General features: G+C 39.0%; 1 protein-coding gene across 5 annotated transcripts in view; it reads left to right on the top strand.

Annotated features, from left to right (window-relative positions):
- Window positions 1-13,023, top strand: part of PCMTD1 (protein-L-isoaspartate (D-aspartate) O-methyltransferase domain containing 1) — a 95,123-nt gene that overhangs the window by 70,357 nt on the left and 11,743 nt on the right. For all 5 annotated transcript variants that reach the window (XM_037802673.1, XM_037802669.1, XM_037802670.1 and 2 more), the window contains one exon: window positions 7,366-7,489. In XM_037802673.1, coding sequence (XP_037658601.1) covers window positions 7,366-7,489 — 124 coding nt within the window. The remainder of the gene's footprint in view (window positions 1-7,365; window positions 7,490-13,023) is intronic.

Genomic DNA, 13,023 nt, shown 5'->3' with positions numbered 1-13,023 from the left:
ATACAAAGCATATATTCAGTTGTTCACAGTACCATTGTATAGTTGTGTGTTCATCACCAAAATTAATTTTTGAGCATTTTCATTACCATACCCACAAAAATAATAAGAGTGAAAATTAAAGTGAAAAAGGATAATTAAAGTAAAAAAGAACACTGGGTGCCTTTTTTTTTTTTTTTGCCATTTTTCTACTCATCCATCCATACACTGGACAAAGGGGAATGTGGTCCATATGGCTTTCCCAATCATATTGTCACCTCATAAGCTACATTTTTATACAATTGTCTTCAAAATTCATGGGTGCTGGGTTGTAGTTTCATAGTTTCAGTTATTTACTGCTAGCTATTCCAATTCATTAGAACCTAAGAAGGGTTGTGTATATTGCGCATAAGAATGCCCACCAGAGTGACCTCTCGGCTCCTTTTGGAATCTCTCTGCCACTGAAGCTTATTTCATTTCCTTTCACATCCCCCTTTTGGTCAAGAAGATATTCTCCATCCCACAATGCTGGGTCTAGATTCCTCCCCAGGAGTCATATTCCACATTGCCAGGGACATTCACTCCCCTGGTTGTCAGATCCCACGTAGCAGGGAGAGCAGTGATTTCACCTGCCAAGTTGGCTTAGCTAGAGAGAGAGGGCCACATCTGAGCAACAAAGAGGCATTCGGGAGGAGGCTCTTAGGCACAATTATAGGCAGGCCTAGCCTCTCCTTTGCAGCCACAGTCTTGCCAAGGGGAAGTCCTGTGGTAGAGGGCTCAGCCCATCAAACCACCAGCCCCTATGTCTGTGAGCACATAGGTGGCAAATCCCAACACCCCTGCATCCTCCAGCAGCTCCTCAAGGGGGCTCTGCATATTTTTTCCATTTTTTTTTTTTTTAGTTAACTATATCAAATTTTTTTTTTCAAAAAATACAATAAAAAAAACATTTCAAACAAACCGTAACAAGGGAGTAAGGAAAAGACAACTAACCTAAAATAACTACTTTACTTCCAACATGTTCCTACTCTACCCTAAGAAAATAACCTAATGTAGCAACATTTCTATGAACTTGTTCCTACCATACCCACCAGAAATTAACAAACCATAGTCATCCCTGGGCATTCCCAGAACATTAAATTTACCCACGGTAGCTTATCTGTTCTTATTGGGTTATCGTTCCCCCTTCATTAATTGCTCTCTATCACTAGTTCCCCTACATTCTACATTATAAACCATTTATTTTACATTTTTCAGTGTTCACATTAGTGGTAGCGTATAATATTTCTCTTTTTGTGCCTGACTTATTTTACTCAGCATTGTGTTTTCAGGGTTCATCCATGTTGATGTATGTTTCATGACATCGTTCCTTCTTACTGCCGCGTACTATTCCATCGTGTGTATATACCACATTTTATTTATCCACTCATCTGTTGAAGGACATTTGGGTTGTTTCCATCTCTTGGCAGTTGTGAATAATGCTACTATGAACATGGGCGTGCAGATTTCTGTTCATGTCACTGCTTTCAGATCTTCTGGGTATATACCGAGAAGTGCAATGGCTGGATCGAAGGGTAATTCTGTATCTAGTTTTCTGAAGAAGTGCCAGACTGACTTCCAGAGTGGCTGTACCATTATACAGTCCCACCAGCAATGAATAAGAGTTCCAGTTTCTCCACATCCTCTCCAGCATTTGTTGTTTCCTGCTTATTTAATGGCAGCCTTTCTAATTGGTGTGAGAGGGTCTCTCGTGGTCTTAATTTGCATCTCTCTAATAGCTAGTGAAGCTGAACATTTTTTCATGTTTCTTGGCCATTTGTATTTCCTCTTCAGAGAAGTGTCTTTTCATATCTTTTCCCACTTTATAATTGGGCTGCCTGTAGTATTGTCATTGAGTTGTGGGATTTTTTTATGTATGCAAGACATCAGTCTTTTGTCAGATACATGGTTTCCAAAAATTTTTTCCCATTGAGTTGGCTGCCTCTTCACCTTTTTGACAAATTCCTTTGAGGTACAGAAACTTCTAAGCTTGAGGAGTTCTCGTTTATCTATTTTTTCTTTTGTTGCTTGTGCTTTGGGTGTAAGGTCTAGGAAGTGGTCTTGAAGATGTTTCCCTACATTATCTTCTAGGAGTTTTATGGTACTGTCTTTTGTATTGAGATCTTTGATCCACTTTGAGTTCATTTTTGTGTAGGGTATGAGGTGGGGGTCCTCTTTCATTCTTTAGGATATGGATATCCAACTCTCCCAGCCCCATTTGTTGAAAAGACTGTTATGTCTTAGTTCATTGGCCCTGGGGGCCTTGGGGGCCTTATCAAAGGTCAGTCTCGACCATAGATCTGGGGGTCTATCTCTGAATTCTCAATTCAATTCCATTGATCAATATGTTTGTCTTTGTGCCAGTACCATGCTATTTTGACTACTTTGGCTTTATAATAAGCTTCAGAGTCAGGGAGTGTAAGTCCTCCCACTTTGTTCTTTTTTAGAGTGTTTTTAGCAATTCGAGGCATCTTCCCTTTCCAAATAAATTTGATAACTAGCTTTTCCAAGTCTGCAAAGTAGGTTGTTGGAATTTTGATCGAGATTGCATTGAATCTATAGATGAGTTTGGGTAGAATTGACATCTTAATGACATCTAGCCTTCATATCCATGAACATGGAATATTTTTCCATCTTTTAAGGTCCCCTTCTATTTCTTTTAGTAGAGTTATGTAGTTTTCTTTGTATAGGTCATTTACATCTTTGGTTAAGTTTTTTTTAGGTGTTTGATTTTTTTAGTGGCTATTGAAAATGGTGTCTTTTTCTTGAGTGTCTCTTCAGTTTGTTCATTTCTAGCATATAAAAACATTACTGACTTTATGTGCATTAATCTTGTATCCTGATAATTTGCTAAATTTGTTAGCTCTAGTAGCTGTATCGTTGATTTCTCAGGGTTTTCCAGATATGAGATCATATCATCTGCAAATAATGACAGTTTTACTTCTTCCTTTCCAGTTTGGATGCCTTTTATTCCTTTGTCTTGCCGGATTGCTCTGGCTAGCACTTCTAGCACAATGTTGAGTAATAGTGGTGACAGCGGGCATCCTTGTCCCATTCCTGATCTTAGAGGGAAGGCTTTCAGTCTCTCACTATTGAGTACTATGCTGGCTGTGGGTTTTTCGTATATGTTCTTTATCATATTGAGGAAGTTTCCTTCAATTCCTACCTTTTGAAGCATTTTTATCAAAAAGGGATGTTGGATTTTGTCAAATGCTTTTTCAGCATCTATTACATGATCATTTGATTTTTCTCTTTTGATTTGTTAGTGTGCTGTAGTACATTGATTTTCTTATGTTGAACCATCCTTGCATGCCTGGAATGAACCCCACTTGGTTGCAGTGTATGATTTTTTTAATGTGTCTTCAAATTCAGTTTGCAAGTATTTTGTTGAGAATTTTTGCATCTATATTCATTAGAGAAATTGGCCTGTAGTTTTCCTTTTTTGTAGCATCTTTGCCTGGTTTTGGTATTAGGTTCATGTTAGGTTCATAAAATGTGTTACATAGTGTTCCATTTTCTTCGATGTTTTGGAAGAGTTTAAGTAAGAGTGGTGTCAGTTCTTTTTCGAAAGTTTGGTGGAATTCCCCTGTGAAGCCATCTGGCCCTGGGCATTTATTTGTGGGAAGATTTTTGATGACTGATTAGATCTCTTTGCTTGTGATTGGTTGGTTGAGGTCTTCTGTTTCTTCTCTGGTCAGTCTATGTTGTTCATATGTTTCCAGGAAATTGTCCATTTCCTCTACGTTATCCAGTTTGTTGCCATACAGTTGTTCATAGTATCCTCTTATAATTTTTTTAATTTCTTTGGGATCTGCAGTAATGTCACCTTTCTCATTCATTAGTTTGTTTATATGGGTCTTCCCTCTTTTTGATTTTGTCAGTCTAGCTAGGGGCTTGTAAATCTTGTTGATCTTCTGAAAGAACCAACTTTTGGTGTTATATATTCTATTGTTTTTTTGTTCTCTATGTCATTTATTTCTGCTTTAATCCTTGTTATTTCTTTTCACCTACTTGATTTAGGATTGGTTTGCTGTTCGTTTTGTAGCTTCTTTAGTTGCTCCATTAGTTCTTTGACTTTAGCTCTTTCTTCCTTTTTAATGTTTGCGTTTAGTGCTATAAATTTCCCCCTCAGTACCACTTTTGCTGCATCCCATAGGTTTTGATATGTTGTGTCGTCATTTTCATTTGTCTCTATATATTTAGCAATTTCTCTTGCTATTTCTTCTTTAACCCGCTGATTGTTTAGGAGTATGATGTTTAACCTCCAGGTATTTGTGAATTTTCTAAATCTATGATGGTTATTGACTTCTAATTGTATTCCATTGTGGTCAGAGAATGTGCTTTGAATAATTTCAGTTTTTTTAAATTTATTGAGCCTTGTTTTATGTCCCAGCATATGATCTATTCTGGTGAAAGTTCAGAGAGCACTAGAGAAGAAGGTGTATCCTGGTGATTTGGGATGCAATGTTCTATATATGTCTGTTAAATCCAACTCATTTATCAGATTGTTTAGGTTTTCATTTTCCTTATTGGTCTTGTGTCTGGTTGATCTATCTATAGGAGAGAGTGATGTGTTGAAGTCTCCCACAGTTATTGTGGAACCATCAATTGCTTCCTTTAGTTTTGCCAGTGTTTGTCTCATGTATTTTGTGGCACCTTGATTTGGTGCATAAACATTTATGATTGTTATTTCTTCTTGTTGAATTGCCCCTTTCATTAGTATGTAGTGGCCTTCTTTGTCTCTCATAACATCCTTGCATTTAATGTCTGTTTTATCTGAGATTAATGTTTCTACTCCTGCTTTCTTTTGGCTGTAGCTTGCGTGAAATATTTTTTTCCATCCTTTCACTTTCAGTTTCTTTGTGTCTGTGTGTCTAAGATGAGTCTCTTGTATGCAGCATATTGATGGTTCATTTTTTTAAATCCATTCTGCCATCTCTATCTTAATTGGGGAGTTCAATCCATTTACATTCAATATTCTTACTGTGAAGGCATTTCTTGAATCAGCCATCCTATCCTTTGGTTTATGTTTGTCAGACATATTTTTTCCCTCTCTCTTAATGTCCTTTAATGTACCCATACTGAATCTCTTTAATACTGAACCTTTCTCCATATCTCTCTCTCATTTCTTTGTTTGTCTGTTGGTAGGGCTTCCTTTAGTATTTCAAGTACAGCAGGTCTCTTGTTGACAAATTCTCTCAGCATTTGTTTGTGAAAAATTTAAGCTCTCTCTCAAATTTGAAGGAGAGCTTTGCTGGATAAAGAAGTTTTGGTTGACAAGTTTTCTCTCTCAGAATTTAACTATGACATGCCACTGCCTTCTCGCCTCCATGGTGGCCGCTGAGTAGTCACTTCTTAGGCCTCTGAGTAGTCACTTCTTAGTCTTATGCTGTTTCCTTTGTAAGTGGTGAATTGCTTTTCTCTTGCCGCTTTCAGAACTTGCTCCTTCTCTTCAATATTTGACAGTCTGATCAGAATATGCCTCGGAGTGGGTTTATTTGGATTTATTCTATTTGGAGTTCGCTGGGCATTTATGATTTGTGTATTTATGGTGTTTAGAAGATTTGGGAAGTTTTCCCCAACAATTTCTTTGAATATTCTTCCTAGACCTTTACCATTCTCTTCCGCTTCTGGACCACCAGTGAGTTATATATTTGGATGTTTTATATTATCTGTCATATCCTTGAGGTCCATTTTGATTTTTTTGATTTTTTTCCCCATTCGTTCTTTTGTTCTTTCATTTTCTGTTCTTTCATCCTCGAGGTCACTGATTCGCTGTTCAGCTGCCTCTAGTCTTGTAGTATGTGTACCCAGAATCTTTTTAATTTGGTCGACAGTTTCTTTTATTTCCATAAGATTGTCTATTCTTTTATTTATTCTTGCAATTTCTTCTTTATGCTCTTCTAGGGTCTTCTTGTCCTTTATATACAGTGGAGTTTTGGGCTTCTGTCTGAAGCTAGATATTCCCTGTGTGGCACTGGATAGGCTGCTCCTTTTTTCAGTTTCTTCATCTGGGTGGTGTTCATTGGAATGCGATGATGCATAGCTGCACAGTTCCAATACTCCTTCAGTTCTTTGAATATAACAAAAAAGAAATCCTGTGTATGGTTGGTTTGAACTACTCCCATTAATAAAACAAGTGACTTTTTAAGTCTTCATTTAGTACTGTGTAACTGCGTTTGAAAGTATTCTTCAGGCATTTATGAGCATTATTAAATTGATTTTTTGGCTGCCTTTGATTTGGAATTATTAGGCATAATAAATGGATGAAAAGCTAATTTATTCAGAAAATGAGTGGACCTTTTAAAAGTAAATTACTTAAAAATTTGTAAAAATGTATTTCAAGGAAATATGGTGTTTAATGTTCACATTAACCTAAATCCGAAATGTTTGAAATGCATTTTGCTTTTTACAGTGGAAGATAGATGATGTAAAATGACTGGCACCTGGCATGATGGCTTGGAGTTTATGTATCTTTGGGGGTCCCGTAACAGAATAGCAGTCATTTGTAGTTCAGTAGATCTCACCCTTATGATGTGCTGTGCTTTGTAGCAAATTGTTTGCCATTTATTATAAAGGCATAATATAAAATATTTATTAAAAAGTGTTCCTGGAAAACCTTTGTTACTTGGATGATTCCAGTGTTTAGATTCCCAGATAATATTGTTTTCCTTTTAATATATATTTTCGAACATTTAAAATGACAGCCCCATCAGTAGGCTATTAAATATTTACCATATTCTGTTATGCAATGCAAAATATAATAATGAGCTGCTTTTTATACTTTAAATTGAAGATACCAATTCTTCTTGAACAAGCTGTGTGCTGAGATAATTTTTTTTCCTACGACTGGTGATGGCTTTTTTCTTTTTTTCTGAATATGTGAAACTCTCTCCTAGTCCCTTTGTGACTAATAGCTTTTATTTGTGAAATAATCAAGTTGAGGTTAGAATTAGAATTTATATAATATTATCATCATGGAAGAGCATGAATCTGACTGATTGGTATAGTAATTAAAAGGTGGTTTTGTTAATGTAATGCTTCAACCAAATGACTGAATCTTACACATGTGTTTTGGTAGCCTATGGCAGGCATGGATTGGAACCCCTAGAAGCCATTAGACTCCAAATCTAACATGCAGAGTCACTTGGCCTTATTTAGGTATCTCAGTTGCATTGAAATATCTATCTTGAACAGCAAAAAATGTGGAAGTAACTTGATCGCATACAAATGTAAGTGATTATGTATCTTTTTTAGGCACTTATTCCTTGAAAACAAAATTATGATTACTGCAAGGTAATCACATTTCCGGGAATAAGCTGTTCTATTTCTCTTTTTCTCTCTAAATAGTTAACACAAATTATGCGAACTGGACAAAACACTTGGGAAAGTAAAAATATCCTTGCTGTTTCATTTGCTCCGCTTGTTCAGCCAAGTAAGAGTGATAACGGCAGACCAGATTCAGTGGGACTCCGTAAGTAGTCACTTTTTTTTTTTTTTCTGATTGAACTGAGACTTATGGTTTTCAACTCACCTGCTAGGATTTAATGGTATAAATAATTATGAAGAATTTAATAAATATGCAGTAATATATATGATGGACTTATTCAACATTTTAAAACAAAGCTACTTCCTTACACCAGACATTATTAGCGTTCATGGGAACATGAAAAGCAGGAGCAGGTCGAACAGAAAAGGAATTTATTAATTATAGTTTGTGATGTAATAGTCCTTGGTTGTGAGGACAGATCTCAACTTTAGATATAGTGGCGAGGAAGACCTTCCTGGTGAGGTAATATCTGAATTATGACCAGAATATTATGAAAGAACCAGTCACATCAAAGTGTTTTTAGGCCAAAATGAGCTTGGTCATTCCTAGACCAGGAATAAAGGTCCGGATGGTTGAAACTCATTGGCATGGTTGTGGATGATGCAGAGGATGGATTATTGTTGGGAGACAGGGAGGCCAGTTATGAGGCATTTTTTTAATCAAGGAGAGGGGATGTGTTTTAGTTTGCTAATGCTGCAGAATGCAAAACACCAGAGACGGATTGGGTTTTATAAAAAGGGGGTTTATTTGGCTACACAGTTACAGTCTTAAGGCCATAAAGTGTCCAAGGTAACACATCAGTAATCGGGTACCTTCACTGGAGGACGGCCAGTGGCGTCCGGAAAACCTCTGTTAGCTGGGAAGGCACGTGGCTGGTGTCTGCGCCGAAGTTCTGGTTTCAAAATGGCTTTCTCCCAGGACATTCCTCTCTAGCAAGCTTGCTCCTCTTCAAAATGTCACTCACAGCTGCACTGAGTTCCTTCTCTTTGAGTCAGCTCATTTATATGGCTCCACTGATCAAGGCCCACCCTGAATGGGTGGGGTGACGCCTCCATGGAAATATCCCATCAGTTATCATCTGCAGTTGGGTGGAGTGCATCTCCATGCAAACAACCTAATCCAAACGTTCCAACTTAATCCCCACTATTATGTTTGCCCCACAAGATTGCATCAAAGAATATGGCTTTTTCTGGGGGACATAATACATTCAAACTGGCACATTCCATTCCACCCCCTGGACCCCAGAAAAACATATTCTTTCCAAATACAAAATACATTCATCCCACAATACCACAGAAACTTAAATAATTTCAGTAACAATAGTTAAGTACAAGATCCCATCAAAATCAGATACAGGCGTGGTCAGTCCTAAGGCATACTTTTCCTTTAGCTTTGGATCTGTGAACTTAGAACAAGTTATGTGCTTCCAATATACAAAGGAGGGACATTCATAGGATAAACATTCCCATTGCCATAAGGAGAAACAGTAAGGAAAACAGGGTTAACAGTACCAAAACAGTTCCTAAAACCTGCAGGACAAACTCCATTAGATTTCAAAGTCTGAGAGTCATTTATAGAACAACGTTGCATCCTTGGGGCTTGAGAGAGCGGGAGCCTAACCCTTCCTAAGGGCCTTTTCGGCAACCCTTTCCTCTCCAAACGCTTAGGTGAGTGCTCCAACATATCCACACATTGGGGAGACCACCTTCTCGGCCCCACCTTCCTCAAACATCGGGGCTACTCCCGGATTCCCTTCCATCTCTGGGGCACACGCTCAACCCCTTCAGAACGGTGTGGTGGCAGCCAGGCTCTCCCCAATTCCCTGGGAATGTGCTCCACCCTCTTTGGGACCTCGGGTGGCAAAACTCTTCCAGAGCATCGAGGTGAAATGCCCACTCTCGACCTCCGGGGCAAACTCACCCTTTCCATGCGTGTGGGCTGCTCCACTCTCCCAGCCCAAGGCCTCTTGACTGCAGACCTCAACCTCCATGGCTCTGTCTTTGAAGAAATTTTTCCTGCAATTTGTTCCTTGTCTGTCTCCTCAAGTCCAGACTGGTAGCGGCTCTGTCTATAAAGTTCTCGCAAAAATTCTGTTGACTTTGCATGAAGCACACAGGGGTCAAAGCCATCAGACAATAGGAGTTTCCACAAATCCTTTCTGGATAATTCCATCTCCAATCTTGGCTTGTACTGAAATGGCGGCTGGGTTCCATGTTTGGTTACATCCTCACATTGGGCTGTAGCTTCTGGGAATCCAACCCCTGGAAGCTCGTAATTTCCAAAGCCATCAGCTTCTGGTTTCTTTGAACCCAAGAGTTCTGTTCTAAGTTTATCTCTCTCTGCTCGCATTTTACTGTAAGCTGCAAGAAGCCATGGTTCCTCCTCCACACGTAGTCTGGAGATCTCCTCAGCTAAGTCTTCCAGGTTGTCGCTTTCAAATTCTTCCTTTCATCTGACACCAGGACTCAATTTTGCCAAATTCTGTGCCACTTGAAAACAAGGATCGCCTTTCTTCCAGTTTACAACCACGCATTCATCATTTCTGCTCAAGTCCTCATCGGAAGTATCTTTAGAGTCCATATTTCCATGAACAGTCTCTTTAAAGAAGTTTTGGCCTTTTCTATCAAGCTCCTCACAATTCTTCCAGAATCTTCCCCTTATCCATTTGAAAAGCCATTCCAACATGTTTGGTATTTGCAAACTCAGCAGCAAAAGCACCCCACTCCTGGTACCAAAATCTGTTTTAGTTTGCTAATGCTTCAGAATGCAAAACACCAGAGACGGATTGGGTTTTATAAAAAGGGGGTTTATTTGGCTACACAGTTACAGTCTTAAGGCCATAAAGTGTCCAAGGTAACACATCAGTAATCGGGTACCTTCACTGGAGGACGGCCAGTGGCGTCCGGAAAACCTCTGTTAGCTGGGAAGGCACGTGGCTGGCGTCTGCTCCAAAGTTCTGGTTTCAAAATGGCTTTCTCCCAGGACATTCCTCTCTAGCAAGCTTGCTCCTCTTCAAAATGTCACTCACAGCTGCACTGAGTTCCTTCTCTTTGAGTCAGCTCATTTATATGGCTCCACTGATCAAGGCCCACCCTGAATGGGTGGGGCCATGCCTCCATGGAAATATCCCATCAGTTATCATCTACAGTTGGGTGGAGTGCATCTCCATGCAAACAACCTAATCCAAACGTTCCAACTTAATCCTCACTATTTGCCCCACAAGATTGCATCAAAGAATATGGCTTTTTCTGGGGGACATAATGCATTCAAACTGGCACAGGATGTTTGTGTGCATAGAGTTGTTTAAAAGTAGAAAAATCATGGACAAATTGAAGATGTGAATGTAAGTCAGAACAAAACTAGCTGACAGACTGGGCGTAGGGGATGGTGTGGAGGAAAAATGAATTTAAAAGTTTTGCCTTGAGTCACTGCCTTAAGTGATGATAACCATTTATTGCTCTTTGGAAGATTGGGAGTGGAATAGTTTGGAGCTAGGTATAGGAAAATCAGATATTTTATTTTGGCCATGTTTGAGTTGTCTATTAGCATGTAAATGTCAGGTAGTCAAGTGAATGTAACATTACTGTACAAGAGAGATATAAATTGAGAATCTTTAAATGGCATTTAAGATACAATAATTGATGAGACCACTTAGAGGGGACTGTGGAGAGAGAGAAGTATTATGACTGGATCTTTGGTACATCGTATTTAGAGATAAAACAAAGGAAGACAGATTAGCAAAGGAGACGGAAAACGAGCGCCCGGCGTATGAAAGTAAACCATTATGCACAGAGTGTGTGTTGAAAGCCAGGAAAGAAGTATTTCAAGAAAGAGGTAGTGATCAAGGGTGCTACTGAGACAAAGGAAGAAAAAGAAAGAGTAGTAGAAATTGATTCGGCGTATATTGATAACTATTAAGTTCTTTACCAAAAATGAACTTTACCATAATACAACTTCTGTCTTAGTTTGCTTTTTGGGTGAGTTTATTTCAGAGCAGTCTGGCTTTATAGAAGGATTTAACTTTATTCTCAGTGTTCATTTTACTGTAACTCTTTTCAGCTGTTTGACTTTGGAACCTTTTGGAATGTTTTCTGGTTTGTCAGTGCTTCTGGGATGCAAAATACCAGAAATGGATTGGCTTTTATAAAAGGGGATTTATTTGTTTACACAGTTACAGTCTTAAGGCCAAAAAGTATACAAGGTAACGCATCAACAATCGGGTAACTTCACTGGAGGATGGCCAGTGGTGTCTGGAAAACCTCTATTAGCTGGAAAAGCATGTGGCTGGTGTCTGCTCTGGAGTTCTGATTTCAAAATGGCTTTCTCCCAGGACATTCCTCTCTAGGCTTCAGCTTCTCTCCAGAATGTCACTCTCAGTTGCTCTTGGGGCATTTGTTGTCTTAGCTTCTCTGGAGCAAAAGTCTGCTTTAAACAGCCATCTCCAAAATGTCTCTGAAAGCCATAGCTCCTTTCTTAGCTCTGTGCATTCTTCAAAGTGTCTTTCTTGGCTGTAGCAAGCTCGCTTCTTCTGTCTAAGTTTATATAATGCCCCAGCAAACTAACCAAGGCCCAGGCTGAATGGGTGGGGCCACACCTCTATGGAAACTATCCAGAGTTATCACCCACAGTAGGGTGGGGCACATTTCCATGGAAACAACCTAATCCAAACGTTCTAACTTAATCCCCTCTAACATGTCTGGCCCCACAAGATTGCATGAAAGAACATAGCTTTTTCTGGGGGACACAATATACACAAACAGGCACAGAGTGGTTTTGAGAATTAATGTGAATAATATTTGTAAAGTGCTTGGCATAGTGCCTGGCATGTAATAATTGCTTAATAAAGAGTAGTGTTGGGCTTCTGGGAGGGTCAGTAAATTAAACCTATGTTCCTCTGCTCAAGTTCTTACCAATGGAGAGATCAAAATAGGGGTCAAGTAGATAGGGATGGAAATGACAATGTTGTTACCAGTCAGAGCAAGTTGGGAGGTTGCGGGGGTAGGTCTGTACTGTAAATTAGATAGTCTTACCCACAAAGTTTAAGGCAGCACCAGCTACCCCCTCCAGCCATGGGAGTCTACCCTGTAAATGCAAAAGAGCAGAGCCCTGTGGGTGTGCTTTGAAGATGGCGAATCCCAGAAAGAAGAGAGGGGAAAGGGCAGAGCAAGCCATATAAACAGTTTTCCCTGCCTTGGGAAGGAGAGTGAGGTGAGAGAGAGAGGCCCCTGAAGGTCTGCTTACATGAACCAGGTAAGAGTGGTTAGGAGCATTTTTCTCTTACAAGAGCTCCATCAAAGGTGACTTGTTGATCCCTCTTTATGAATTCCTAAGATTCCTTAGATTCTAACAAGCTCCTCTTAATTTTTATCTCATTTAGAAAGATATTAGGCAGTCAGTTCTAAAACATTTGAACCTTTCATAATTTAGCAAATTTTTTTTCAAATATACCTGTTGCTAATGTATGTTTTGGCTACTTGCAAAAAGGATTTGACAAAAAATCTAAATAAAACAGGAAAATTAAAAATTAAGAATGATCAAAACAAAACAAAGGTGTATCAAAGAGAGACTCATTCTATTAGGAATGTGAAGTTACTCCACTGGAATGTTAAATTTAAACTTCCCTCCAGTCAGGTCAAAAAGGGATATGTGCTAGGTGTGCTCTGAGACCAAAAGGGACT

The sequence above is a fragment of the Choloepus didactylus genome, chromosome 14 (genome assembly GCF_015220235.1).
Source record: "Choloepus didactylus isolate mChoDid1 chromosome 14, mChoDid1.pri, whole genome shotgun sequence".
Lineage (NCBI taxonomy): Eukaryota > Metazoa > Chordata > Mammalia > Pilosa > Megalonychidae > Choloepus > Choloepus didactylus.
This window is presented reverse-complemented; position numbering and strand designations above follow the sequence as displayed.